This window comes from Electrona antarctica (assembly GCF_951216825.1).
Source record: "Electrona antarctica genome assembly, chromosome: 22".
NCBI lineage: Eukaryota > Metazoa > Chordata > Actinopteri > Myctophiformes > Myctophidae > Electrona > Electrona antarctica.
In genome coordinates this window covers 39,863,757-39,891,541 of record NC_136805.1, presented here as the reverse complement: position 1 = coordinate 39,891,541, position 27,785 = coordinate 39,863,757, and the positions used below count along the sequence as shown (strand labels likewise).

The 27,785-nt window shown below is 41.5% G+C and overlaps 2 protein-coding genes across 2 annotated transcripts; both read right to left on the bottom strand.

Moving 5' to 3' along the window:
• Positions 1 to 1,038: 1,038 nt before the first annotated feature.
• On the bottom strand, positions 1,039 to 10,568 carry LOC306915143 (uncharacterized protein; the record flags this gene model as incomplete). Its single annotated transcript, XM_079492392.1, has 9 exons — positions 1,039 to 2,446; positions 3,951 to 4,199; positions 4,534 to 4,680; positions 5,560 to 5,647; positions 5,729 to 5,877; positions 6,005 to 6,062; positions 7,374 to 7,458; positions 9,881 to 10,007; positions 10,125 to 10,568. 9 exons carry the CDS (start codon positions 10,566 to 10,568, stop codon positions 1,040 to 1,042), a joined length of 2,754 nt encoding a protein of 917 aa, XP_079348518.1. The 3' UTR covers position 1,039.
• A 2,892-nt stretch (positions 10,569 to 13,460) lies between these two features.
• On the bottom strand, positions 13,461 to 25,962 carry LOC306915142 (uncharacterized protein; the record flags this gene model as incomplete). Its single annotated transcript, XM_079492391.1, has 10 exons — positions 13,461 to 13,604; positions 14,506 to 14,593; positions 14,675 to 14,823; positions 14,947 to 15,004; positions 16,395 to 16,479; positions 18,721 to 20,113; positions 21,191 to 21,358; positions 24,814 to 24,969; positions 25,636 to 25,723; positions 25,805 to 25,962. The coding sequence occupies 10 exons, from the start codon at positions 25,960 to 25,962 to the stop codon at positions 13,461 to 13,463; spliced, it is 2,487 nt and encodes an 828-aa protein (XP_079348517.1).
• Between the last annotated feature and the right edge of the window lie 1,823 nt (positions 25,963 to 27,785).

The following is a 27,785-nucleotide window of genomic DNA, read 5'->3' as shown; positions in this document are numbered from 1 at the left end:
TGGTTGGCTGAAGGATGCACTGGCTAGCTGACTGGCGGGCTCGCTGACTGGCGCGCTCGCTGCCTGGCTGGCCTGCACTTGGAATTTTAGGAGTTGAGGCATTACATTTAGTTTGACTCTGGTTCCACAGATACATGTTGTGAAAATAGTGTTTTGCGAGGCGTTGTGAGCTTGTAGATCAGCTATTTTCAACATGTTTTGCCTATTTATTATTAGGTGAAATTTGACCAATGTTTGACCAGTTTTTGTCGTATTGTTTTATGTATTGGGTCTTAAAAGTCCATGTGATATACTGTATCACTGTGATATTTTCGGGGCATGTCATTATAGCCCCTTTAAATTGTCACTTCATGTGACTGTCATATGGGGACCCCATAGAAAATCATGTAGGTGTAGTACTAGTGGACTAAATGGCTGTTTGGTTGACTGACTGGCTGACTGGCTGGTAGGAGGTTGGTTTCACCCTGACCCCTGTTGCAGTGACAGCAGGAAAGGCCAGGGGAACTGTGTTGCCTTCCTCTCTGTGCAGATGAGGGCAGGATGTGGAATATCAGAGTGTTAGGAAGCTTCGCAGTTCGCACCGTGTCAGGGTGCCGTGTCAGAGGCTCCCTAAAAACTCCTCTATAGCTTTTCCATGAAAAAAAAAACAGTCACTTTATCTTTGCTACGAGTGTTTGTGTCATACTTTTTTTTTCTCCACCTGCAGTGACTTCAGAAAATCTCTCTCTATATACAGTAGGCTGTTTATTTTATAAAAGTGACGTTTACAAACAATCCAAAGAGTTTGATGGGAGGTCACTCCATTTTACTGTTGACACCCAGCCCTCAGAATTAAGTGCCTATGCGGCTGACATGTGACATTCCAATAATTGTAAAATAACAAAAAGCACACCGTGTGCCCATTCTAAGACAGACAGACAGACAGACAGACAGACACCTGATATTCCGATATTATTTGTGGAGTCATAATAAAAATGAAAGTAATACAAAAAATCAAATATTGCCCAAAAATGAAATAAAAAATGTTGTGATATTAAATTTAGGCCATACTAACAGGAGAGATGATAAGAGGAGCAGAGTTTATACCACCATCGTTAGGATCAGGACCGAAGAATGGAAAGAGTTTCTCAGTGAAGGTGAGACCAGTGAAAGAGTAGAGATTAACTCTGGCCTCCACATCATAAAAGGAGACCAGACCCTTCTCATAATCCACAAACACTCCCACTTTCTGGAGCTTCTCTCTTACAGGGAGGAGGACAGGAGGGCTAGCAGCAGCCATGTACTCCTCATTCCTCAACCCTATAGTCCAGTAACCATTGTTGGGACTCAGTATGATGTCTTCCTTCCTGTTGATGGACTCTCTGGCCACTCCTAAAAACCAACTAGTCTTCCCTTTAACCTGAACCTCATAGTAAAACCTTCCTGAGGAGAAGCTTTGTTTTCCTAAGACATTCACATATAGTGAGAATCTATCTTTGTTGTCTGGGACATCATTCCACGTGTCTCCATCACTCACTTGTTTTCCGTCCTCAGACAGGATGAGCCAGGGATGTGCTGTATCAGGGTCAAGAGTCACATCCACTGCATATTGCTGGATCATCCTCAGCTCAGCATCACGCATCTCTTCACTGAGTGTCTTCTCCAGTGTCTTCTCCAGCTGAGCCACAGCTGTCCTCACAGTCCCCACAAATGAAGGCTGATGTACATTGACTTTTGTCCAGTCCTTGGTGGGTGGAAGGGTGTTGATGGATGTGAAGTTCAGGAAGAGGATGAGTAGTTGGAGGCGGTCTTCAGTGTGTGAGAGCTGCTTCAGATCAGAAATTCTCTCCTCTAACTGAGCGATGTCCTTTTGCAAATCGTTGATGAAGCCTTCAGCCTGTTTCTCTGCTGTTTTCTGCTCCTCTTCAATCCCATCCATGAACTCAGCTCGGCTTCTGTCGATACAGCTGATCAGGGCAGTGAAGACGTGCACACATTCTGTTATCACTGTGTCTGCATCTTTCTTGTTGAGCTCTACTGAGTGTTTGATCTCCTGAATCTTCACTTGTCTCTCCTGGATCTTCTGCTGAACTGCAGCCTCTGTCTTCACCAGCTCAGCAATCTTTTCTTCATATTCCTTCATCAGCGGTCCGAATATATGTAACTTGTGACCTGACTCAGTGCTGAACGGATAAAGGGCTGAGGCTAGGATTATGGCTAGGATTACAGCGACTACGGTTAGGATTTGGGTTAGGGTTAGGAAAGGTTTAGCACGTTCTTGTTTTTTGTTGGCAGTTCTTTCATCTGGCTTGGCAGGTTCTTGGTTTGTGCAGGAAGGTGTTTTCTGCTGATTTGATTCTTTAACCTTGACACAGGTGTTGCAGCGTCCACATGGAGTGGTGGACATACCCAGACCAACTGGACACAGAGACGTGAGACTGCTGGGGGGAGAGGCCAGTCCGACACCCTGAGAATAAAAATAAAACAAATGATACTTCACTTACACCAAAAACCTTCATTGCATAAAAATGTCACATTTTGCAGCTCTCAGTATAGCAAAGTACTACTAAATAACTAAAAGAAGCTACAGTATATGGTGACTAAAATGAAGACTAAAACTATTGACAATTTTGTCAACAACTAAAACTAGTGGAAAAGAGATACAGTAGAATAATAATTACTAAAAAACTAAAAAAATAATTGTATGCTTGGCTGCCCTCGGGTGTTGCGCCAGGGACCCCTGGGTGCCACAGGCACATAGTTGCTCCGATCCTTACCAAACTTGGCAATAACAGTGCTCAGGGGTTTACCATCACATTAGCCAAATCAGGGGCGGCATGGAAATTTACCACTTTTAAAAGTGGCATGCCATACCACTTTTTAAAAATGGTATACTACTTTTAATGTAGTGTGTGAGCGTGTGTGAGCTCGCCCCTTATGGATCTAAATCAGGAGTTCTCAACATGTGGGTCGCGACCCCTCGGGGGGGCGCCAAATTATTTTGGGGGTCCCCAAATTATTTTCAAAAAAAAAAATATATATATATATATATATATATATATATATATATAGTGAATGGCTGGAAAATGGAAATTAAGAGTTTACATAGTACACACAGTGCATGCATACACTTTCCTTAATGATTATATCTGGTTTCAGTATTCATTTATGATATATTTTCTCTATTATTAAGGTTATTTTTGCAGTCAGTTTGTATTGGGGGTGGGGAGGGGGGGGGGCGGGGCGGGAGTCGCGAGACACGGCCAAAGCATTTCCGGGGGTCCCCGGCCAAAAACGTTGAGAACCCCTGATCTAAATGATACTTTATTCAAAAACCTATGGGCCAGATTCACTCAGGAAATTTACACCCAGGTGTAAATAGAGTGACTAAAGGAGTGTGTATTTTCGGTACGCTCATTCTCACGTGTCATTCATCAAAGGTAGCGTAATGGCTTCATTTGTGCGTATCGCGGCTGTAGCTCATTTTTGCATCACAGTCACGGGGACTCGCTATTTCCCAAGCGTGTAGTCTCCGCCCATTTTATCTCTATAAATGGTAACCGGAAACTAACGTGATGATGTTCATGAAATCAAGCAAACAGTGCTTCGGTACCATAGAGTTATATAATATAAACTGAACGGTCGGTACCAGGTCGGGAAGCACCACATAGCAACTAGTTGATCAGCTTATTTTGTCACGAGATTCCTTCACTCCTCGCTTAACGTTAATAACTGAAGTAAGTTACTCTCACGTATAATGAGAAAAGTGAATTTAAAACATCACAACCAAATGCTATTAAAACTCGACAAGGATATAATAATTTCTACTGATGAATTGCACACTCACCTTTACAGATGTAAAAAAATAAATTCTGATCATTTTCATCAAAGCTGTGTTGATTACTGGGGTGATTGATTCCCTCGATTCCCTAGATTTAATCTGGCCCTACTGACTAGGATTAAATTGCTACCTGCATGTTGGTCATGTCCATGTGAACAGTGGGATCTTCACCAGCCGCCGCCGCCGCCTCATCCTCCTCCTCCTTCTCCTCCTCCTCCTCCTTCTTCTGCTCCTCCTTCTCCTCCTCCGCCGCCTCCTCCTTCTCCTCCTCCTCCTGCTCCTCCTGCTCCTCCTTCTCCTCCTCCTCCCCCCGGCCGAGGTCATCTCTCTGCTCCTCAACCTTGACCTCCATCTCTTCCTCCAGTTCTTTAATACGAGCCTTACAAATCAATCAATCATATCAGGTTAACGTTTACTGTAAAAGTGTATGGCTCTTAAAGCAATATGTTGGTAAGTTTGTTAAGATCTGTTCTAACACGTTTTGTAATTTGATTTATTGAGTGCAAATACTCTCACGTATAATGAGAAAAGTGAATTTAAAACATCACAACCAAATAGCGCACTCACCTTTGCAGAGGTAAAAAATAAAATCTGATCATTTTCATCCGAGCTGTATTGATTACCGGGGTGATTGATTCCCTCCACTGTCCCACTACATTGGATTTAGAAATCAAATGGAATAATGAATCTGGCCCTATAGACTAAATTGCTACCTGCTTGTTGGTCATGTCCATGTGAACAGCGGGGTCTTCACCTTCCTCCTCCTCCTCCTCCTCCTCCTCCTCCTCCCCCCGGTCGAGGTCATCTCTCTGCTCCTCAACCTTGACCTCCATCTCTTCCTCCAGTTCTTTAATACGAGCCTTTCAAATCAATCAATCATATCAGGTTAACGTGTGACAATCATCATTTACTCGTACTCATTTCTCTTACTCAGTGCTTCTCAACGTCCCCCCAGTTGGATATGTGCATTAGGTAATTTGATATAATTTATTTAAATCTCTGGGACCTCAATCTATTCCTGTCACAATCTAGTCCTCAGTGTTCATTTAAGTATGAGAGTGTACAAATCAAGAAACTTTGGTGTGTGAATCATATTTATATTACTCCTATACATTTTTTCCACACATCAAGAAATCGGTAGACAATGGCCCGGTTTCCCAAAGGACACCTCTTACACCATGGTGTAAGAAGTGGTGTTGCATATTATTAAATTAAATTTCAGAGGCCTACCATACCAGGCCTGATGCCTACCATTGCGTGGCACATCTATGCATGGAATGTCTATGTTCACAGGCTTCTGTGTGCGGCCTAGAGGAGCAACTGAGCATGTGCAACACCACTTCTTACACCATGGTGTAAGAGGTGTCCTTTGGAAACCGGGCCAATACCTATATAGACGAATCCACAGAGTGGTTCTCTGGGCGCAGCCATATCTGAGGTGTACCAGCTTGACACAGGCTATTGATTGCCTACACCTGGCCTACAGGCCAAGGCTCTGTGGATTCGTCTATAGTCATTGGATCAAGACAGATCTGTCCAATTTTTCATATTCCATCCTGATTGGCTCCTAAAGTTTGCAGGAGTGGCTCGTTTAGAACAAAATGCGTCAAATCATGAACACAGCATCCGATTGCCGTGAAATGTTGCGGCCTACAATAACCTTCCTGCCCTGGCGGAGATCTGTGCTCCAAGGAGCACATTCTTCTAGTTATTAATGATTTCAAGGAAAAACTATATACCTGTTGCTCTTTGACCTTCTTTTGCAAAAAGGAAGAAGACTTCTCATCTTCAATCTTATCCAGAAGCTGGCTTATTTCAAAGTCCTTCCTGTGGGATACAGCCATCACAATGTTAGTGTCATTCTACAGGTAGTTACTGCATGTCATTTCATACCGTGGTCCATCTTACTTCTTGATCTCATTCTCCAGATCCATGATGGATTCCTGGGATCGTTTCAGGTCCTCCTGGGATCGTTTCAGATCCTCCTCCAGCTTTCTGTTGACTCTCTCAGCTCTCTCCAGGTCCATGCAGAGCTTCTTCTCTCGCTCCAGAGAACCCTCCAAATGAACAATGATGCATTTATTTGTACATCATTATTCAGTACAACAATAAACATTTTTCTCCCCTTCAACCAATCATTATCCATTTAATTTGTATAAGAAAATATGTTGTAAACGGACTCACCAGGTCTGTTTGATGCTCCTGATCAGACAGTTCATTGAGATCCTTCTTCTGGTGGTCTCTGTGGAGGACACACGCGCGCAAACGCACACACACACACACACACACACACACACACGTCAGATGAGTTGCTGGCCAATATTAATGATCAGGGATCTATATGGGCTTAACTATTCAATGTATCCTGTATTGCAACATACATGTATTTTATCATGGTCAGGGTTATCATTTATTAATCTCATGACCTCTGCTCTAGGACTGGGCAATTAAACCGAAAATATATAGGAAACGATATATACAGTAGAACCAATAAACCATTTAAAACTGAATAATCTAATATGTTTTTTCTTTTCTTTATATAATTAGTTTTTGAGGGCAGGTTTAATGTTTGTCTTCAGTTCAATGTTTGTTTTGTAAACGCATTGACAACTAGAACTGCACTCTGTCGAGTGCCTACTTGCTTGTTGCACATACAGGTAGGCCATAAATGTCCTACTAGTGCGCAAGCAGAGCGTGCAAGTACTGTCGACCGCTACAAACTGTCAAATCTCAGCTTCTCTTTGAAAGAACGATTGAAATATTGAATTATTAGGTTTAGCTATTTGCTACGTACCTACTTTTTGCACGTAAAAAAGTAGTATTATGAAGTATATCGTAATAAAGATGTGGATTAAAGGACCCAATGCCTTCGATGGTGACGTAGATCTCGATCAGTGTCGGGTGGATTAAAGGAAATGCCTATATGTAATTTGTAAGTTGATTAGCGGTATACTGTGGTTACTTTTGATGCGTATGCACCGTCCCAGCATATGACGTCAGGGTATAACTGGTATAGCTAGCTCTCAATGATGACTAGCTCTCAATGATGACGTAATAAAGATGTGGATTAAAGGTCCCAATGCCAGAGTGTAATTGGTTTTCGATGGTGACGTAATGACGATATGTTTTAGTGTCGGGAGGATTAGAGGTAATGCTCCTATGTATACATGTATGTAGTCTGGCACCACTGCCGTATCAGGCACAAGTAGTCATTACGTCATTTGCTGGGACGGTGCATACGCATCGTCCTGGGCGAAACTAGTACTTGCGCGCTCTGCTTACGCAAGTAATGAAGGGAAAATGTCATAATGTGTCATTTACGTCATATTGTCTCTTTATTGTTAATGGCGTTTAATGTTTGTGTTTGCACTGTTTGTTTTACATTACCATTACATCACCTAATCAACATGAGTTGATCAAAAATCAATTAGTCTGATTGACCACTTAAAAAGCACTTTAACTATAGTCTATATTGTAAAATAAGAGTTAAATAGTATCATTGCTTTATCAAACCTTTATTAACAGTTTAGTTCACTATAGATGTTTGTCTTACCTCTCATGTTGTTCAGACAAGCTGCTTTTAGAGGCCACGCCCCCCTCCTCTCTCTCCACAGACTCACTCATGGTAGAGCAGAGACCTTTACACACACGCACACACATACACACACGCACACACACACATTTCAGCACCTGCGCACAAGACCTGGGACGTATTCAGGGGTAGAAGAACAGGAGAGTAATTCAAAATGATTTAACATTGTTTATACACTTTCGAGGTTAAAAAAAAAGAAAATAGCAGATGTACAAGCTCACAGCACGCCACAAATGCACACGCTGTGAGCTTGTATATCTGCTTTGTTTGAATTTCCAAAGCAAAAATCTAAAATAACATTATACTATTGTAGTAACAATGACGTATTGGTGTGTAATGAATGAATATTCATTCATTACACACCAATACGTCATTATGCACCCATAATGTAATAACTCTGATGTGGCCCATTGATAATGATATATTTAAGGATTTCATACGTTTTTAACCTACCCGATGGTGTGTCGTAGAAGAAACCAGCCCAGATACAGCCTCCTGTGTTAACATGCACTGAGACGTGATTCCTGTAAATCAAGTAGTTCAAGTTCACATACACTGAGGGACGAGACTCTGGCATGACGGTAATGATGACGCGGACACACACACAAGCACGCACACACACACACACACACACACACACACACACACACACACACACACACACACACACTGCAATGCAATGCAATAAACACGCAAGCATGCAATAAACACTGTACCTAAAGTAAGTTTAGCTACGGCCGGGCACACACAGTTTCAAGATACACCTGATTAAAGATGAATTCTCCCAGACAGTCTGCCGCTAAACGGAAGCTCACGGTACAACCAGAATGTTACAATGGCTGACGACATATAGCCTATATAGCCACCTTAGATAGTAAACTGTGGGTAGCTGAATTAGACAACCACCCTACTCGTTCTGGAAAAAAGTTAAACATGTTGTCAAATGTTGCACAAATATCAATACTATTCACAAGTACATACCGTCCGTCTGTGAGTCAACCCTATAGACACATAACATATAACAGTAAGAAACACTGCTTCTTTAAACAACCTTTGACTTCCTTCAGTCTGGTTTAACGATCTAAATGACTTGATTGCTTCTGTCATCGGCTGCTAACCTTGTGCATGCTTTTATGTATTTTACTACTACGTGTGTTTATGTTCCGTCTGTCAGACTGAGAGACATAGCTTGAGGAAATCAACAGCAATATTATTAACCACCTATCTTAGACCAAGGGTGGGCAACCTTTTCAGGCTGCAACCCCCCAAAATAATCATAATTGAACTGGGGACCCCCCCCCCCAAATGGCATCATTATAACACGCAGTGTATTTAAAAAACATGTGTACTTTTGTATTATGTTTGATACTACAAAATAGGGGAAGTTCTCTATATAAGCCTCTAGACTTGTATAAACTTTCTCCTGCACAATTATGGTTATATGCATTTATTTTCTTCTGTTTTTAACTTGACTAAATACATCTGAAATTGAAACGGTCATCCAGTGCTAGTTTATCCAATGCTGCACTACAGGTTTTCAATTTGGTACACGGCAGGCTTATGTTGAGTCCATAATATAGACAATAACAAGGCATACAATTGATTGATTGATTGATTCCATCCTGTAATTATAAGATTATTCGTTGATAAGGTTATGCTAAAAGGATAACACAAAAACACCCAGGGATCTTGTTTCCATTGAGGTCCATTATACTCAATTCATCAGTAGGCTACGTAATTCATACAATACAATACAATACAAAACATATTGCAATAAAGCTCAGTGGAGTCATAAGCAGAGGTGTAAAATTAAGTACTAACATTTCTTAAGTAAAAGAATCAATACCGCAGTGTAAAAAAAAATCTTTATTAGAAATGTACTTGAGTAAAAGTACAAAAGTATCAAAATATAATGAATGTACCAAAAGTTAAAGTACTCATTCTGAAGAATGTCCCAATTCACATGTTTCAGATGTATGAAAATATTTTGAAAATAGCAGATCTACAAGCTCATCGCGACACATTGTAGATCTGCTATTTTCACGTAGCCAAAGTGCATGGAGTTTAGGGCTGAAGTGGTTCATGTGTGTACTGCACGCACGCACGCACACACGCACACACGCACGCACACACACCTGATATTATTTTATTTGTGGAGTCATAAAATATGAAAGTAATAAAATATCAAATATTGCCCAAAACTACAATGAAATAAAAAATGTTGTGATATTAAATGTTGGCCATACTAACAGGAGAGATGATTAGAGGAGCAGAGTTTATACCACCACCCTTAAGACCAGGACTGAAGACTGGAAAGAGTTTCTCAGTGAAGGTGAGACCAGTGAACGAGTAGAGATGAACTCTGTCCTCCACATTATAAAAGGAGACCAGACCCTCCTCATAGTCCACAAACACTCCCACTTTCTGGAGCTTCTCTCTTACAGGGAGGAGGACAGGAGGGTCAGCACGAGCCTCATACTCCCCATCCCTCAGCCGTATAGTCCAGTAACCATTGTTGGGACTCAGTGGGATGGCTTCCTTCCTGTTGATGGACTCTCTGGCCACTCCTAAACGCCAGAAAGTCTTCCCTTTAACCTGAACCTCATAGTAAAACCTTCCCGAGGAGAAGCTTTGTTTTCCTAAGACATTGGCATAGTGTGAGAATCTCTCTTTGTTGTCTGGGACATCATTCCTTGTGTTTCCACAACTCACTTGTTTTCCATCCTCAGACAGGATGAGTCGGGGATTTGCTGTATCAGGGTCAAGAGTCACATCCACTGCATATTGCTGGATCATCCTCCGCTCAGCATCACGCATCTCTTGACTGAGTGTCTTCTCCAGCTGAGCCACAGCTGTCCACACAGTCTCCACATATGAAGGCTGATGGACATTGACCTTTGTCCAGTCCTTGATGGGTGGAAGGGTGTTGATGGATGGGAAGTTCAGGAAGACGATGAGTTGTTGGAGGCGGTCTTCAGTGTGTGAGAGCTGCTTCAGATCAGAAATTCTCTCCTCTAACTGAGCGATGTCCTTTTGCAAATCGTTGATGAAGCCTTCAGCCTGTTTCTCTGCTGTTTTCTGCTCCTCTTCAATCCCATCCATGAACTCAGCTCGGCTTCTGTCGATACAGCTGATCAGGGCAGTGAAGACCTGCATGTCGGCTGCTATCACTGTGTCTGCATCTTTCCTGTTGAGCTCTATTGAGTGTTTGATCTCCTGAATCTTCACTTGTCTTTCCTGGATCTTCTGCTGAACAGCAGCCTCTGTCTTCAGCAGCTCAGCAATCCTTTCTTCATATTCGTTTATCAGTGGTCCAACTTGATGTAACTTGTGACCTGACTCAGTGCGGAACGGATAAAGGGCTGAGGCTAGGATTATGGCTAGGATTACAGCGACTACGGTTAGGATTTGGGTTAGGGTTAGGAAAGGTTTAGTAGGTTCTTGTTTTTTGTTGGTAGTTCTTTCTTCATCTGGCTTGGCAGGTTCTTGGTTTGTGCAGGAAGGTGTTTTCTGCTGATTTGATTCTTTAACCTTGACACAGGTGTTGCAGCGTCCACATGGAGTGGTGGACATACCCAGACCAACTGGACACAGGGACGTGAGACTGCTGTGGGGAGAGGCCAGTCTGACACCCTGAGAATAAAAATAAAACAAATGATTTACACTTACACCAAAAACCTTCATTGCAACCCATAAAAATGTCACATTTTGCAGCTCTCAGTATAGCAAAGTACTACTAAATAACTAAAAGAAGCTACAGTATATGGTGACTAAAATGAAGACTAAAACTATTGACAATTTTGTCAACAACTAAAACTAGTGGAAAAGAGATACAGTAGAATAATAATTACTAAAAAACTAAAACAATAATTGTATGCTTGGTTGCCCTCGGGTGTTACGCCAGGGACCCCTGTGTGCCACAGGCACATAGTTGCTCCGATCCTCACCAAACTTGGCAATAAGTGCTCAGGGGTTTACCATCACATTAGCCAAATCAGGGGCCGCATGGAAATTTACCACTTTTAAAAGTGGCATGCCATACCACTTTTTAAAAATGGTATACTACTTTTAATGTAGTGTGTAAGCGTGTGTGAGCTCTCCCCTTATGGATCTAAATCAGGGGTTCTCAACCTGTGGGGGGCCGCCAAATTATTTTGGGGGGTCCCCAAATTATTTTCACAAAAAAAAGATTTGTGTATTTTTTTTATTTGTATTGAAAATAGGGCGATTTTATGTCGCTTCATATAAGAACTGTGTTTGAAAAATAAACCGACCACCCCGGCGTTTCTGTCAGGGGAGTGGCTGTGCGTCGTTAATGATGTCCATTCATTCCAGTTGATACAGCCAGTTTCTGGAGAAAATGGAATTAATGTGACCGCAAAAGCCTTGAAACTACATATGAATGCAATGTCGCTGAGCATATACGTCACGCCCAGCTGTCAACATATTGCGTTCCTGAGATTCCTCGTTGACGTAAGCTCAGCTGGTGGTGACTCGACTCGTACTAACCACGATACATTATATATCAATGAAATAAAAATTAAAATAAACTTAATTAACGTTCAGTTTCTGTTGTGCGACGGGCTGCGGGCAGATGCAGCCTACCCGGAAATGTAGTCTCTGGGTTGTCTTTGGGTATATTTGTACATTTCCACCTTCAGTCGATGCTTCATATCCATATGAGTGAAAAGGCCGGGGTGATCGGTTTATTTTTCAAACACAGTTCTTATATGAGGCGATCTAAAATCCCCCTATGGAGATTACAATGCTTATAAAAAAATACACGAACCTGGGGACTGGCGCCCTCTACTGATAGTAGAGGCCAGTGACGTCAGGACTTCGGTGCTCTATAGAGTGACTAAAGGAGTGTGTATTTTCGGTACGCTCATTCTCACGTGTCATTCATCAAAGGTGGCGTAATGGCTTCATTTGTGCGTATCGTGGCTGTAGCTCATATTTGCCTCAGTCACAGGGACTTGCTATTTCCCAAGCGTAGTCTCCGCCCATTTTACCTCTATAAATGGTAACCGGAAACTAACGTGATGATGTTCATGAAATCAAGCAAACAGTGCTTCGGTACCATAGAATTATATAATATAAACTAAACGGTCGGTACCAGGTCGGGAAGCACCACATAGCATGTGGTGCTTCCCGACCTGGTGACACATAGCATTGTCACGAGATTCCTTCACTCCTCGCGTAACGTTAATAACTGAAGTAAGTTACTCTCACGTATAATGAGAAAAGTGAATTTAAAACATCACAACCAAATGCTATTAAAACTCGACAAGGATATAATAATTTCTACTGATGAATTGCGCACTCACCTTTACAGAGGTAAAAAATTAATTCTGATAATTTTCATCAAAGCTGTGGATTACTGGGGTGATTGATTCCCTCGATTCCCCAGATTGAATCTGGCCCTACTGACTAGGATTAAATTGCTACCTGCATGTTGGTCATGTCCATGTGAACAGTGGGGTCTTCACCAGCCGCCGCCTCCGCCGCCTCATCCTCCTCCTCCTTCTCCTGCTCCTCCTTCTCCTGCTCCTCCTCCTTCTGCTCCTCCTTCTCCTCCTCCGCCGCCTCATCCTCCTCCTCCGCCGCCTCCTCCTTCTCCTGCTCCTCCTTCTCCTGCTCCTCCTTCTCCTCCTCCTCCCCCCGGCCGAGGTCATCTCTCTGCTCCTCAACCTTGACCTCCATCTCTTCCTCCAGTTCTTTAATACGAGCCTTTCAAATCAATCAAACATATCAGGTTAACGTTTACTGTAAAAGTGTATGGCTCTTAAAGCAATATGTTGGTAAGTTTGTTAAGATCTGTTCTAACACGTTTTGTAATTCGATTTATTGAGTGCAAATACTCTCACGTATAATGAGAAAAGTGAATTTAAAACATCACAACCAAATTGCGCACTCACCTTTGCAGAGGTAAAAAATTAAATCTGATCATTTTCATCAGAGCTGTATTAGTTGGGTGATTGATTCCCTCCACTGTCCCACTACATTGGATTTGGAAATCAAATGGAATAATGAATCTGGCCCTATAGACTAAATTGCTACCTGCTTGTTGGTCATGTCCATGTTAACAGTGGGGTCTTCACCTTCCTCCTCCTCCTCCTCCCCCCGGTCGAGGTCATCTCTCTGCTCCTCAACCTTGACCTCCATCTCTTCCTCCAGTTCTTTAATACGAGCCTTTCAAATCAATGAATCATATCAGGTTAACGTGTGACAATCATCATTTACTCGTACTGATTTCTCTTACTCAGTGCTTCTCAACGTCCCCCCAGTTGGATATATGCATTAGGTCATTTGATATAATTTATTTAAATCTCTGGGACCTCAATCTATTCCTGTCACAATCTAGTACTCAGTGTTCATTTAAGTCTGAGAGTGTACAAATCAAGAAAACCAAGAAACGTTGGTGTGTGAATCATATTTATATTACTCCTATACATTTTTTCCACACATCACGAAATCGGTAGACAATGGCCCGGTTTCCCAAAGGACACCTCTTACACCATGGTGTAAGAAGTGGTGTTGCATATTATTAAATTAAATTTCAGAATGGTAGACCTGAGGCCTACCATACCAGGCCTGAGGCCTACCATTGCGTGGCACATCTATGCATGGAATGTCTATGTTCACAGGCTTCTGTGTGCGGCCTAGAGGAGCAACTGAGCATGTGCAACACCACTTCTTACACCATGGTGTAAGAGGTGTCCTTTGGAAACCGGGCCAATACCTATATAGACGAATCCACGGAGTGGTTCTCTGGGCGCAGCCATATCTGAGGTGTACCAGCTTGACACAGGCTATTGATTGCCTACACCTGGCCTACAGGCCAAGGCTCTGTGGATTCGTCTATAGTCATTGGATCAAGACAGATCTGTCCAATTTTTCATATTCCATCCTGATTGGCTCCTAAAGTTTGCAGGAGTGGCTCGTTTAGAACAAAATGCGTCAAATCATGAACACAGCATCCGATTGCCGTGAAATGTGGCGGCCTACAATAACCTTCCTGCCCTGGCGGAGATCTGTGCTCCAAGGAGCACATTCTTCTAGTTATTAATGATTTTAAGGAAAAACTATATACCTGTTGCTCTTTGACCTTCTTTTGCAAAAAGGAAGAAGACTTCTCATCTTCAATCTTATCCAGAAGCTGGCTCATTTCAAAGTCCTTCCTGTGGGATACAGCCATCATAATGTTAGTGTCATTCTACAGGTAGTTACTGCATGTCATTTCACACCGTGGTCCATCTTACTTCTTGATCTCATTCTCCAGATCCATGATGGATTCCTGGGATCGTTTCAGGTCCTCCTGGGATCGTTTCAGATCCTCCTCCAGCTTTCTGTTGACTCTCTCAGCTCTCTCCAGGTCCATGTGGAGCTTCTTCTCTCGCTCCAGAGAACCCTCCAAATGAACAATGATGCATTTGTACATCATTATTCAGTACAAAAATAAACATTTTTCTCCCCTTCAACCAATCATTATCCATTTCATTTGTATAAGAAAATATGTTGTAAACGGACTCACCAGGTCTGTTTGATGCTCCTGATCAGTCTGTTCATTGAGATCCTTCTTCTGGTGGTCTCTGTGGAGGACACACGCGCGCAAACGCACACGCACACACACACACACACACACACACACACACACACACACACACACACACACACACACACACACACACACACACACACACACACACACACACACACACACACACGTCAGATGAGTTGCTGGCCAATATTAATGATCAGGGATCTATATGGGCTTAACTATTCAATGTATCTGTATTGCAACATACATGTATTTTATCATGGTCAGGGTTATCATTTATTAATCTCATGACCTCTGCTCTAGGACTGGGCAATTAAACCGAAAATATATAGGAAACGATATATACAATAGAACCAATAAACCATTTAAAACTGAATAATCTAATATGTTTTTTTCTTTTCTTTATATTAGTTTTTGAGGGCAGGTTTAATGTTTGTCTTCAGTTCAATGTTTGTTTTGTAAACGCATTGACAACTAGAACTGCACTCTGTCGAGTGCCTACTTGCTTGTTGCACATACAGGTAGGCCATAAATGTCCTACTAGTGCGCAAGCAGAGCGTGCAAGTACTGTCGACCGCTACAAACTGTCAAATATCAGCTTCTCTTTGAAAGAACGATTGAAATATTGAATTATTAGGTTTAGCTATTTGCTACGTACCTACTTTTTGCACGTAAAAAAGTAGTATTATGAAGTATATCGTAATAAAGATGTGGATTAAAGGACCCAATGCCTTCGATGGTGACGTATATCTCGATCAGTGTCGGGTGGATTAAAGGAAATGCCTATATGTAATTTGTAAGTTGATTAGCGGTATACTGTGGTTACTTTTGATGCGTATGCACCGTCCCAGCATATGACGTCAGGGTATAACTGGTATAGCTAGCTCTCAATGATGACTAGCTCTCAATGATGACGTAATAAAGATGTGGATTAAAGGTCCCAATGCCAGAGTGTAATTGGTTTTCGATGGTGACGTAATGACGATATGTTTTAGTGTCGGGAGGATTAGAGGTAATGCTCCTATGTATACATGTATGTAGTCTGGCACCACTGCCGTATCAGGCACAAGTAGTCATTACGTCATTTGCTGGGACGGTGCATACGCATCGTCCTGGGCGAAACTAGTACTTGCGCGCTCTGCTTACGCAAGTAATGAAGGGAAAATGTACGTCATAATGTGTCATTTACGTCATATTGTCTCTTTATTGTTAATGGCGTTTAATGTTTGTGTTTGCACTGTTTGTTTTACATTACCATTACATCACCTAATCAACATGAGTTGATCAAAAATCAATTAGTCTGATTGACCACTTAAAAAGCACTTTAACTATAGTCTATATAGTAAAATAAGAGTTAAATAGTATCATTGCTTTATCAAACCTTTATTAACAGTTTAGTTCACTATAGATGTTTGTCTTACCTCTCATGTTGTTCAGACAAGCTGCTTTTAGAGGCCACGCCCCCCTCCTCTCTCTCCACAGACTCACTCATGGTAGAGCAGAGACCTTTACACACACGCACACACATACACACACGCACACACACACATTTCAGCACCTGCGCACAAGACCTGGGACGTATTCAGGGGTAGAAGAACAGGAGAGTAATTCAAAATGATTTAACATTTTTTATACACTTTCGAGGTAAAAAAAGAAAATAGCAGATGTACAAGCTCACAGCACGCCACAAATGCACACGCTGTGAGCTTGTATATCTGCTTTGTTTGAATTTCCAAAGCTAAAATCTAAAATAACATTATACTATTGTAGTAACAATGACGTATTGGTGTGTAATGAATGAATATTCATTCATTACACACCAATACGTCATTATGCACCCATAATGTAATAACTCTGATGTGGCCCATTGATAATGATATATTTAAGGATTTCATCCGTTTTTAACCTACCCGATGGTGTGTCGTAGAAGAAACCAGCCCAGATACAGCCTCCTGTGTTAACATGCACTGAGACGTGATTCCTGTAAATCAAGTAGTTCAAGTTCACATACACTGAGGGACGAGACTCTGGCATGACGGTAATGATGACGCGGACACACACACAAGCACGCACACACACACACACACACACACACACTGCAATGCAATGCAATAAACACGCAAGCATGCAATAAACACTGTACCTAAAGTAAGTTTAGCTACGGCACACACAGTTTCAAGATACACCTGATTAAAGATGAATTCTCCCAGACAGTCTGCCGCTAAACGGAAGCTCACGGTACAACCAGAATGTCACAATGGCTGACGACATATAGCCTATATAGCCACCTTAGATAGTAAACTGTGGGTAGCTGAATTAGACAACCACCCTACTCGTTCTGGAAAAAAGTAAAACATTTTGTCAAATGTTGCACAAATATCAATACTATTCACAAGTACATACCGTCCGTCTGTGAGTCAACCCTATAGACACATAACATATAACAGTAAGAAACACTGCTTCTTTAAACAACCTTTGACTTCCTTCAGTCTGGTTTAACGATCTAAATGACTTGATTGCTTCTGTCATCGACTGTTAACCTTGTGCATGCTTTTATGTGTTTTACTACTACGTGTGTTTATGTTCCGTCTGTCAGACTGAGAGACATAGCTGGAGGAAATCAACAGCAATATTATTAACCACCTATCTTAGACCAAGGGTGGGCAACCTTTTCAGGCTGCAACCCCCCAAAATAATCATAATTGAACTGGGGACCCCCCACAAATGGCATCATTATAACACGCAGTGTATTTAAAAAATATGTGTACTTTTGTATTATGTTTGATACTACAAAATAGGGGAAGTTCTCTATATAAGCCTCTAGACTTGTATAAACTTTCTCCTACACAATATGGTTATATGCATTTATTTTCTTCTGTTTTTAACTCGACTAAATACATCTGAAATTGAAACGGTCATCCAGTGCTAGTTTATCCAATGCTGCACTACAGGTTTTCAATTTGGTACACGGCAGGCTTATGTTGAGTCCATAATATAGACAATAACAAGGCATACAATTGATTGATTGATTGATTCCATCCTGTAATTATAAGAGTATTCGTTGATAAGGTTATGCTAAAAGGATAACACAAAAACACCCAGGGATCTTGTTTCCATTGAGGTCCATTATACTCAATTCATCAGTAGGCTACGTAATTCATACAATACAATACAAAACATATTGCAATAAAGCTCAGTGGAGTCATAAGCAGAGGTGTAAAATGAAGTACTAACATTTCTTAGGTAAAAGTATCAATACCGCAGTGTAAGAAATACTCTTTATTAGAAATGTACTTGAGTAAAAGTACAAAAGTATCAAAATATAATTAATGTACCAAAAGTTAAAGTACTCATTCTGCAGAATGTCCCAATTCACAAGTTTCAGATGTATGAAAATATTTTGTAAATAGCAGATCTACAAGCTCACCGCGACAAATTGTAGATCTGCTATTTTCACGTAGCAAAGTTTAGGGCTGAAGTGGTTCATGTGTGTACTGCACGCACGCACGCACACACACGCACGCACGCACACACACACACACACACACACACACACACACACACACACACACACACACACACACACACACACACACACACACACACACACACACACACACACACACACACACACCTGATTTTATTTTTTATTTGTGGAGTCATAAAATATGAAAGTAATAAAATATCAAATATTGCCCAAAACTACAATGAAATAAAAAATGTTGTGATATTAAATGTTGGCCATACTAACAGGAGAGATGATCAGAGGAGCAGAGTTTCTACCACCATCCTTAAGACCAGTACCGAAGAATGGAAAGAGTTTCTCAGTGAAGGTGAGGCCAGTGAACGAGTAGAGATGAACCCTGGCCTCCACATCATAAAAGGAGACCAGACCCTCCTCATAATCCACAAACACTCCTACTGTCTGAAGCTCCTCTCTTACAGGGAGGAGGACAGGAGGGCTAGCAGCAGCCTTGTACTCATTTCCATTCCTCAAAACTATAGTCCAGTAACCATGGTTGGGGGTCAGTGTGATGTCTCCCTTTCTGTTTATGGACCTTTTGGCCACTCCTAAACGCCAACAAGTCTTCCATTTAACCTGAACCTCATAGTAAAACCTTCCTGAGGAGAAGCTTTGTTTCCCTAAGACAAAGAAATAGGATGAGAATCTATTTCTTGTGTCTCCAACACTGAATCTATTCATCGTGTCTCCAACACTCACTTCTTTTCCGTCCTCAGACAGGATGAGGTATCGATGTGCTGTATCAGGGTCAAGAGTCACATCCACTGCATATTGCTCGATCCTCCACAGCTCAGCATCACGCATCTCTTGACTGAGTGTCTTCTCCAGCTGAGCCACAGCTGTCCACACAGTCTCCACATATGAAGGCTGATGGACATTGACCTTTGTCCAGTCCTTGGTGGGTGGAAGGGTGTTGATGGATGTGAAGTTCAGGAAGAGGATGAGTTGTTGGAGGCGGTCTTCAGTGTGTGAGAGCTGCTTCAGATCAGAAATTCTCTCCTCTAACTGAGCGATGTCCTTTTGCAACTCGTTGATGAAGCCTTCAGCCTGTTTCTCCGTTGTTTTCTGCTCCTCTTCAATTTCATCCATGAACTCAGCTCGGCTTCTGTTGATACAGCTGATCAGGGCAGTGAAGACCTGCACGCCGCCTGCTATTACTGTGTCTGCATCTTTCTTGTTGAGCTCTACTGAGTGTTTGATCTCCTGAATCTTCACTTGTCTCTCCTGGATCTTCTGCTGAACTGCAGACTCTGTCTTCACCAGCTCAGCAATCTTTTCTTCATATTCCTTCATCAGAGGTCCGAATTGATGTAACTTGTGACCTGACTCAGTGCTGAACGGATAAAGGGCTGAGGCTAGGAATATGGCTAGGATTACAGCAAGGACAGTTAGGATTTGGGTTAGGGTTAGGAAATGTTTAGCAGGTTCTTGTTTTTTGTTGGCAGTTCTTTCATCTGGCTTGGCAGGTTCTTGGATTGTGTAGGAAGGTGTTTTCTGCTGATTTGATTCTTTAACCTTGACACAGGTGTTGCAGTGTCCACATGGAGTGCTGGACATACCCAGACCAACTGGACACAGGGACGTGAGACTGCTGTGGGGAGAGGCCAGTCCGACACCCTGAGAATAAAAATAAAACAAATGATACTTCACTTACACCAAAAACCTTCATTGCAACACATAAAAATGTCACATTTTGCAGCTCTCAGTATATAGCAAAGTACTACTAAATAACTAAAAGAAGCTATATGGTGACTAAAATGAAGACTACAAATATTACAAATATACAAATATAAATATTATAACAATTAAAACTAGTGGAAAAGAGATACAGTAGAATAATAATTACTAAAAAACTAAAACTAAATTGTATGCTTGGTTGCACTTGGGTGTTGCACCAGGGACCCCTGGGTGCCACAGGCACATAGTTGCTCCGATCCTTACCAAACTTGGCAATAACAGTGCTCAGGGGTTTACCATCACATTAGCCAAATCAGGGGCCGCATGGAAATTTACCACTTTTAAAAGTGGCATGCCATACCACCGCAAGACACGGCCAAAGCATTTCCGGGGGTCCCCGGCCAAAAACGTTGAGAACCCCTGATCTAAATGATACTTTATTCAAAAACCTATGGGCCAGATTCACTCAGGAAATTTCAAATCAAAGGTGGCGTAATGGCTTCATTTGTGCGTATCGCGGCTGTAGCTCATTTTTGCATCACAGTCACGGGGACTCGCTATTTCCCAAGCGTGTAGTCTCCGCCCATTTTATCTCTATAAATGGTAACCAGAAACTAACGTGATGATGTTCATGAAATCAAGCAAACAGTGCTTCGGTACCATAGAGTTATATAATGTAAACTGAACGGTCGGTACCGGGTCGGGAAGCACCACATAGCAACGTGTTGATCAGCTTATTTTGTCACGAGATTCCTTCACTCCTCGCTTAACGTTAATAACTGAAGTAAGTTACTCTCACGTATAATGAGAAAAGTGAATTTAAAACATCACAACCAAATGCTATTAAAACTCGACAAGGATATAATAATTTCTACTGATGAATTGCACACTCACCTTTACAGATGTAAAAAATTAATTCTGATCATTTTCATCAAAGCTGTGTTGATTACTGGGGTGATTGATTCCCTCGATTCCCCAGATTGAATCTGGCCCTACTGACTAGGATAAAATTTCTACCTGCATGTTGGTCATGTCCATGTGAACAGTGGGGTCTTCACCAGCCGCCGCCTCCGCCTCCTCCTCCTTCTCCTGCTCCTCCTTCTCCTGCTCCTCCTCCTTCTTCTGCTCCTCCTTCTCCTCCTCCGCCGCCTCCTCCTTCTCCTGCTCCTCCTTCTCCTCCTCCTCCTGCTCCTCCTTCTCCTCCTCCTCCTGCTCCTCCTTCTCCTCCTCCTCCCCCCGGCCGAGGTCATCTCTCTGCTCCTCAACCTTGACCTCCATCTCTTCCTCCAGTTCTTTAATACGAGCCTTTCAAATCAATCAATTATATCAGGTTAACGTGTGACAATCATCCTTTACTGTAAAAGTGTATGGCTCTTAAAGCAATATGTTGGTAAGTTTGTTAAGATCTGTTCTAACACGTGTTGTAATTTGATTTATTGAGTGCAATTAGTACAGTAACAACAGCATGTTAATTTTGCAAACAGCATAAAAAAGTGGTTTATGATACAGTATATGACACAAATGTTTGTGTTTTCAAAGTTTTCTGTATTGCCAGTTTTACAATGGTGACCACCAGTAAAGAACCTTAACGAAGCCAGTGTCTAAGGAGCTTTATTGGGAGCACTTGTTAGCTGTCTGCCAAGCCATACATACAGACTCTACCTAACGTATTGTAAGGGCAGAACAAGTGTAATGGTGTAATAGTGTAATAAGTGGAATAGTGTAAAACGTTTAATTGTGTAATGGTGTAACAGTGTAATAAGTGGAATAGTGTAAAAGTGTAATAGTGCAATTAGTGTAATAGTGTGTAATAGGTTAAGGTTAAAAAGCGATAAGAGTTTAATGAGAAATGCATTTATATAATCATAGACCCAGGGACACATCAGGGGCCCCGCCAGGGACCCCTGGGTGCCACAGGAACACAGTTGCCCCGATCCTCACCAAACTTGGCGATAACACTGTTCAAGGGTCTGCCATCACAATAACCACATCAGGGGCCACATGTGGCCCCCCACTCCTTTGCGGAACGTTAATAACTGAAGTAAGTTACTCTCACGTATAATGAGAAAGAAGTTAATTTATACAGTTCAACATCACGGCCATATGCTATTAACCCTTAGAAGAGCAAAGACGCCAATTGGCGTCTTCATCAGAATTCCGTAAATGAGCAATGACGCCAATTGGCGTCTTTCTCTTTTTTGATTAATCTAAACATATTAATATGCTCCGAAGCGCTGTTTAAATTCCTGAGCTTATATTCCAACTACATTACCCAGAAAACCCGTGTCACGTGACACACGTGTACGTGTTGCCATTGGAAGCTGGTCCCACCCCCTGTAAACAGTGGGGGCAGAGGGAGTCTTCATAGTTTTCATTGTTTTGCCTGTTTGCCGTCTCGCCCGAGCGATTTTCTAGCAGAAAAAGTTGAAAGCAGTACTATTTATTTGAGCGAGTTTTGTGGTAGTAGTATTGATCCATACGCGTCCCAGTCGCCTTCTCCAGGCGGAGTAGCCCTGGTCCAGTGCTTACAGCGAGACTCGCTGCTCCCTCCCTCCTTTTTTCATTGTCTCCCCATCGTCGTCCGATGAGCTATACCGGGAAACCATTGAAGAAGACGATCAACCCGGAATGTTTTGAGGTAATCTTATTGTAGAAAATGCCCTTCTATAGTGATCAGAAATCATAAGATGATCGCTACAAATAGATGCTTGGATAATTACTACTACTAGTCAGATCATGACGCCAGAATGACTCACCACGATGGCCCCCAGCCATTAGCCAGCACCGAAGGTGCTGGCTAATGGTGTTGGTCGGTGCATTGGTGCTGGCTAAGGGCTGGAGGGGGGGGTTGGTGTCGATCGGTTGGTTGTTGCAGTACAAATGTATCGTAGCAGGCATGCACGCATGGCAGTACAAGTATTTTATATTGTAGCGTGCCTTATAGGCGATCTGATCTTTAGAGTAATGTTCGCTCCTTTTATTTACTGTCTACAAAGACGGAGAACAAACATGCATCGTTTACTGAAGCAACGCGTGGTTATGATGACGTTGCTACAAGGATCGGAGGGGGGACGGGGAGTGAAGCTAACAGTAGCGTATTATATAAGATCTGTATGACGTTTCATTGACGTCTGAGCTTGCATGATAATTGCATTCATTGTATATTGTATACAATCATGATTGTACATTGTTTAGTGTGTCTCCGTGTGATGATGATGATGACGATGATGTCAGATAGCCTACGTCCCCCCCCCCCCCCAACTGGCTATTGGCCGGGCTGACTACAGCTAAATGTTTATTTTTATATATTTAGAACTGGCATCGGAGGAGGAGGATGATGATGATGATGATGATGATGAAGACGAAGAGTCAAGACTGCGATGGAGTTCTCCGACACTGAACCGGATGCATTCATTCATTTCAGTTGTTGTTTTTTTTTTAAATTTAGCCTACACACACACACACCGTCAAGAACAACTGGAATGCAGTGGTTTGGGGACACTGGGGAGTTTGGGGACAACTGTTTTGTATGTAGGCCTATTTATTTTCTGTAATATTTATTATAATTGTATTATGTTAGTAGTCATAAAAAATAAAAGACAAGCTTTTACAATGAGTTAGACCTGTCATGGCTATTTTGTTCACTAGTCTGAGGTTTATGGTTTGACTAAGCGAGTTTCAACTGTGATTTACTCTGTAACGGTAGATGGTAAGAACCCAATTTTTTTGTTATAATACAGTATACATTCAAGTCTATATTTTGATACATATCATGGGCACAAAGTCATATCAAAACAATGTCCTTGGATGAGTTTTTTATCAAAACTGTTTCTTCACAACAGGTTTTTGAGATACATGCATGAATAGACACGGTACTGGTAAGACTATGTAAACATGGTATATATCAAAATGTGCGTTAGAATGTCTAATTTTACCCCAAAAAAGAATTGAGTTTATATGATGTTCCATTTCAGAGCTAGGGGGACTTTTAGCTGGATAGGTCAGATTGATCATGACTGACCATGCTATTTATAGATGGCAAAATATCTACAGTGGTACATGTGAGAAACTTTTTATTTTATTTTAATTGAACTAGACAACTCACCCTTTAAAATGAGATATTGCATGGCTATGTACGCCCAGCAGAAAAAAAGTTATTTAGAAAATAAAACTTCAACCGGTCATAACTTTTTTTGTTGTCCTAGAAACACTACCCAGTGTAAATGCAGGCTCTTTTAAATGGCTTCCAACACCACAACTAAACATTTTATCAACTCAGTTCATTTTTTTCCTGGAAGCAGACAAGCCAAGCTTTCTCTGAAGGTCTTTCGTTGTCACACATTCACAACAGAGAATTTTCAATAAATCATTCAAAAACGCCATTCTGCCATAGAGAAGTCTAAAAACTATATAGAAATCCATGAAACTCTCAAAGAGTTAAAACTCGACAAGGATTTAATAATTTCTACTAATGAATTGCGCACTCACCTTTGCAGAGGTAAAAAATTAAATCCAATAATTTTCATCTGAGCTGTATTGATTACCGGGGTGATTGATTCCCTCCACTGTCCCACTACATTGGATTTGGAAATCAAATGGAATAATGAATCTGGCCCTATAGACTGGGATTAAATTGCTACCTGCTTGCTGGCCATGTGCATGTTAACAGCGGGGTCTTCACCAGCCTCCTCTTCCTTCTCCTTCTCCTCCTCCTCCTCCTCCTCCCCCCGGTAGAGGTCACCTCTCTGCGCCTCAACCTTGACCTCCATCTCTTCCTCCAGTTCTTTAATACGAGCCTTTCAAATCAATGAATCATATCAGGTTAACGTGTGACAATCATCATTTACTCGTACTCATGTCTCTTACTCAGTGCTTCTCAACGTTTAGAATTTCAAGGACCCCCCAGTTGGATATATGCATTAGATAATTTGATATAATTTATTTAAATCTCTGGGACCTCAATCTATTCCTGTCACAATCTAGTACTCAGTGTTCATTTAAGTCTGAGAGTGTACAAAGGGAACCATATGGATATGTAAGGGTCCATTTGGTTCCATTTGTACACGCCCGTCTGTGAGGAGCTAATCTCCGGAATCGTTGGAACAATCGACGTGAAACTTTGGTGTTCTTTCACGCAAATCGGTACACAATACCTATATAGACGAATCCACGGAGTGGTTCCCTGGGCGCAGCCATATCTGAGGTGTACCAGCTTGACACAGGCTATTGATTGCCTACACCTGGCCTACAGGCCAATCCGTCCGATTTTTCATATTCCATCCTGATTGGCTGCTAAAGTTTGCAGGAGTGGCTCGTTTAGAACAAAATGCGTCAAATCATGAACACAGCATCCGATTGCCGTGAAATGTTGCGGCCTACAATAACCTTCCTGCCCTGGCGGAGATCTGTGCTCCAAGGAGCACATTCTTCTAGTTATTAATGATTTCAAGGAAAAACAATACCTGCTGCTCTTTGACCTTCTTTTGTAAAAAGGAAGAAGACTTCTCATCTTCAATCTTATCCAGAAGCTGGCTTATTTCAAAGTCCTTCCTGTGGGATACAGCAATCATAATGTTAGTGTCATTCTACAGGTAGTTACTGCATGTCATTTCACACCGTGGTCCATCTTACTTCTTGATCTCATTCTCCAGATCCATGATGGATTCCTGGGATCGTTTCAGATCCTCCTCCAGCTTTCTGTTGACTCTCTCAGCTCTCTCCAGGTCCATGTGGAGCTTCTTCTCTCGCTCCAGAGAACCCTCCAAATGAACAATGATGCATTTGTACATCATTATTCAGTACAACAATAGAGCGTCGCAGTCCCGCCCCCTTTCATGACGACGCCAGGCCCAGGTAATGAATCCCAATGCATTTTTCCCATAGACATTTCAAAAAGTATTTATTGAAAGACCTTTTAAGTGTTGTACGAAGCCAACTCGAGTCGTGACAAATCATGACAACAAACACAACATTTTGGACCAAACAAATAATTACAAAGAAGAAAAACAACAAAAAAAAGTGTTGTTTTTTCTACTTTCTAATTCTTTATTTGGACCAAAACATTCGTTGTTCTTTATTTGTATGAGAAAACGTGTTGTAAACGGACTCACCAGATCTGTTTTATGCTCCTGGTCAGACTGATCATTGATCATCATCCTAACACACGCGAGTGCACGCACGCACACACGCGCACACACGCACACGCACACACACACACGCACACGCACACATGCACACATGCACACATGCACACATGCACACATACAATTGTTCATTTTTAAAAATCATATTATATTAGCTATTAGTTCTGTACAACCTTATTACATTTATTTTACATTCTGACCTCTTGTCAGCAGAGTGGTGTCCATCTTTGAAGACAATAGGTACTCCCATGGACTGGTCACTCTTCATGGAGTTACAGCTGTGTACAGGAGACATTAATTTATTTTATCATGGAGTTACAGCTGGGTACAGCAGAGGTACAGGAGTATTTTATTTTATCATGGGTTAGGGTTACCATTTATTAATCTCATTACCTCTGCTTTAGGGCTGGGCAACCGCAAATTATACAGGAAAAAACGATATGTAGAGTAGAACCATTAAACCACTTAAAACCGGATAATCTAATATGTTTTTTTCCCCCTTTATTCATAATATTTGTTTTCTTATATTTCACATAACGGACAACAAAGAATTTTATTTTATTTTTCAATCGATAAGTCTAATTAACCACTTAAAGCTAGGGCCTACTTTTAGGTTAAAATAAGAGGTGAGCAGCAATAGTTCCTACCTTTAACAAAAAGGTTTTAACCAAAACATGATGTGTAAATATAGTGCACAATCATAACAGATGGTAATCGAGACACACAAGCTATAAATAATCCTAATGTTAATGTGAAGTCCTCTTGTCCAGTCCTACTCTGACCACTGACCAGTAGGGAGTTGAACAACTAAATAATGTGTTGTTTTCATTCTGACCTCTGATCAGTAGAGTGTTGTCCAGCGTTGAAGTTAGGAGGAAGACCTAGAGAGCTGTCAAAGGTCAAGAAAAGTTGTGTTCCCACGTTATTGTTGTTATCTGATCCCTCAAATGAACTGAATGACTGACAACAGGAAGTGATACTAATTGATAATTGACACCAGTGTTGCCAGATGGGAAATGCTAAATTATCATACCTTTGGCTTAAAAAAATCATATTTGAAATAAAACTAGCAAAAGTTGAGAAATCACAGGTGTAAATGTTTAATTTCACTAAAAATAGCATATTTAGCGTAAGAAACAACCTTGTTTGACATATGCTGTGGGGAAGTATAGCAACCTCGTCGACCTTATACACAAATAAAAGCCTGAAACTGGACTGCAAAGACGTGACGTGTTACTTTTTAATGCCCCCAAGTACAGATCTAGGGTCAGATTTACTAACTTATTTTGAAAAGCCAAACTGGATCCAAATCAGCAGCCAGTGAATATAGTAAATTCACACACTTTGTTGTTATATGTATGAAAATTATCATACATTTGGATATTTTTGACACAACCCCTTTTCCCCAGTAAGATCCTTGGGAAACGTACTAACGTCATGTACTTGGTTACTGTCCTATACTGTAGATT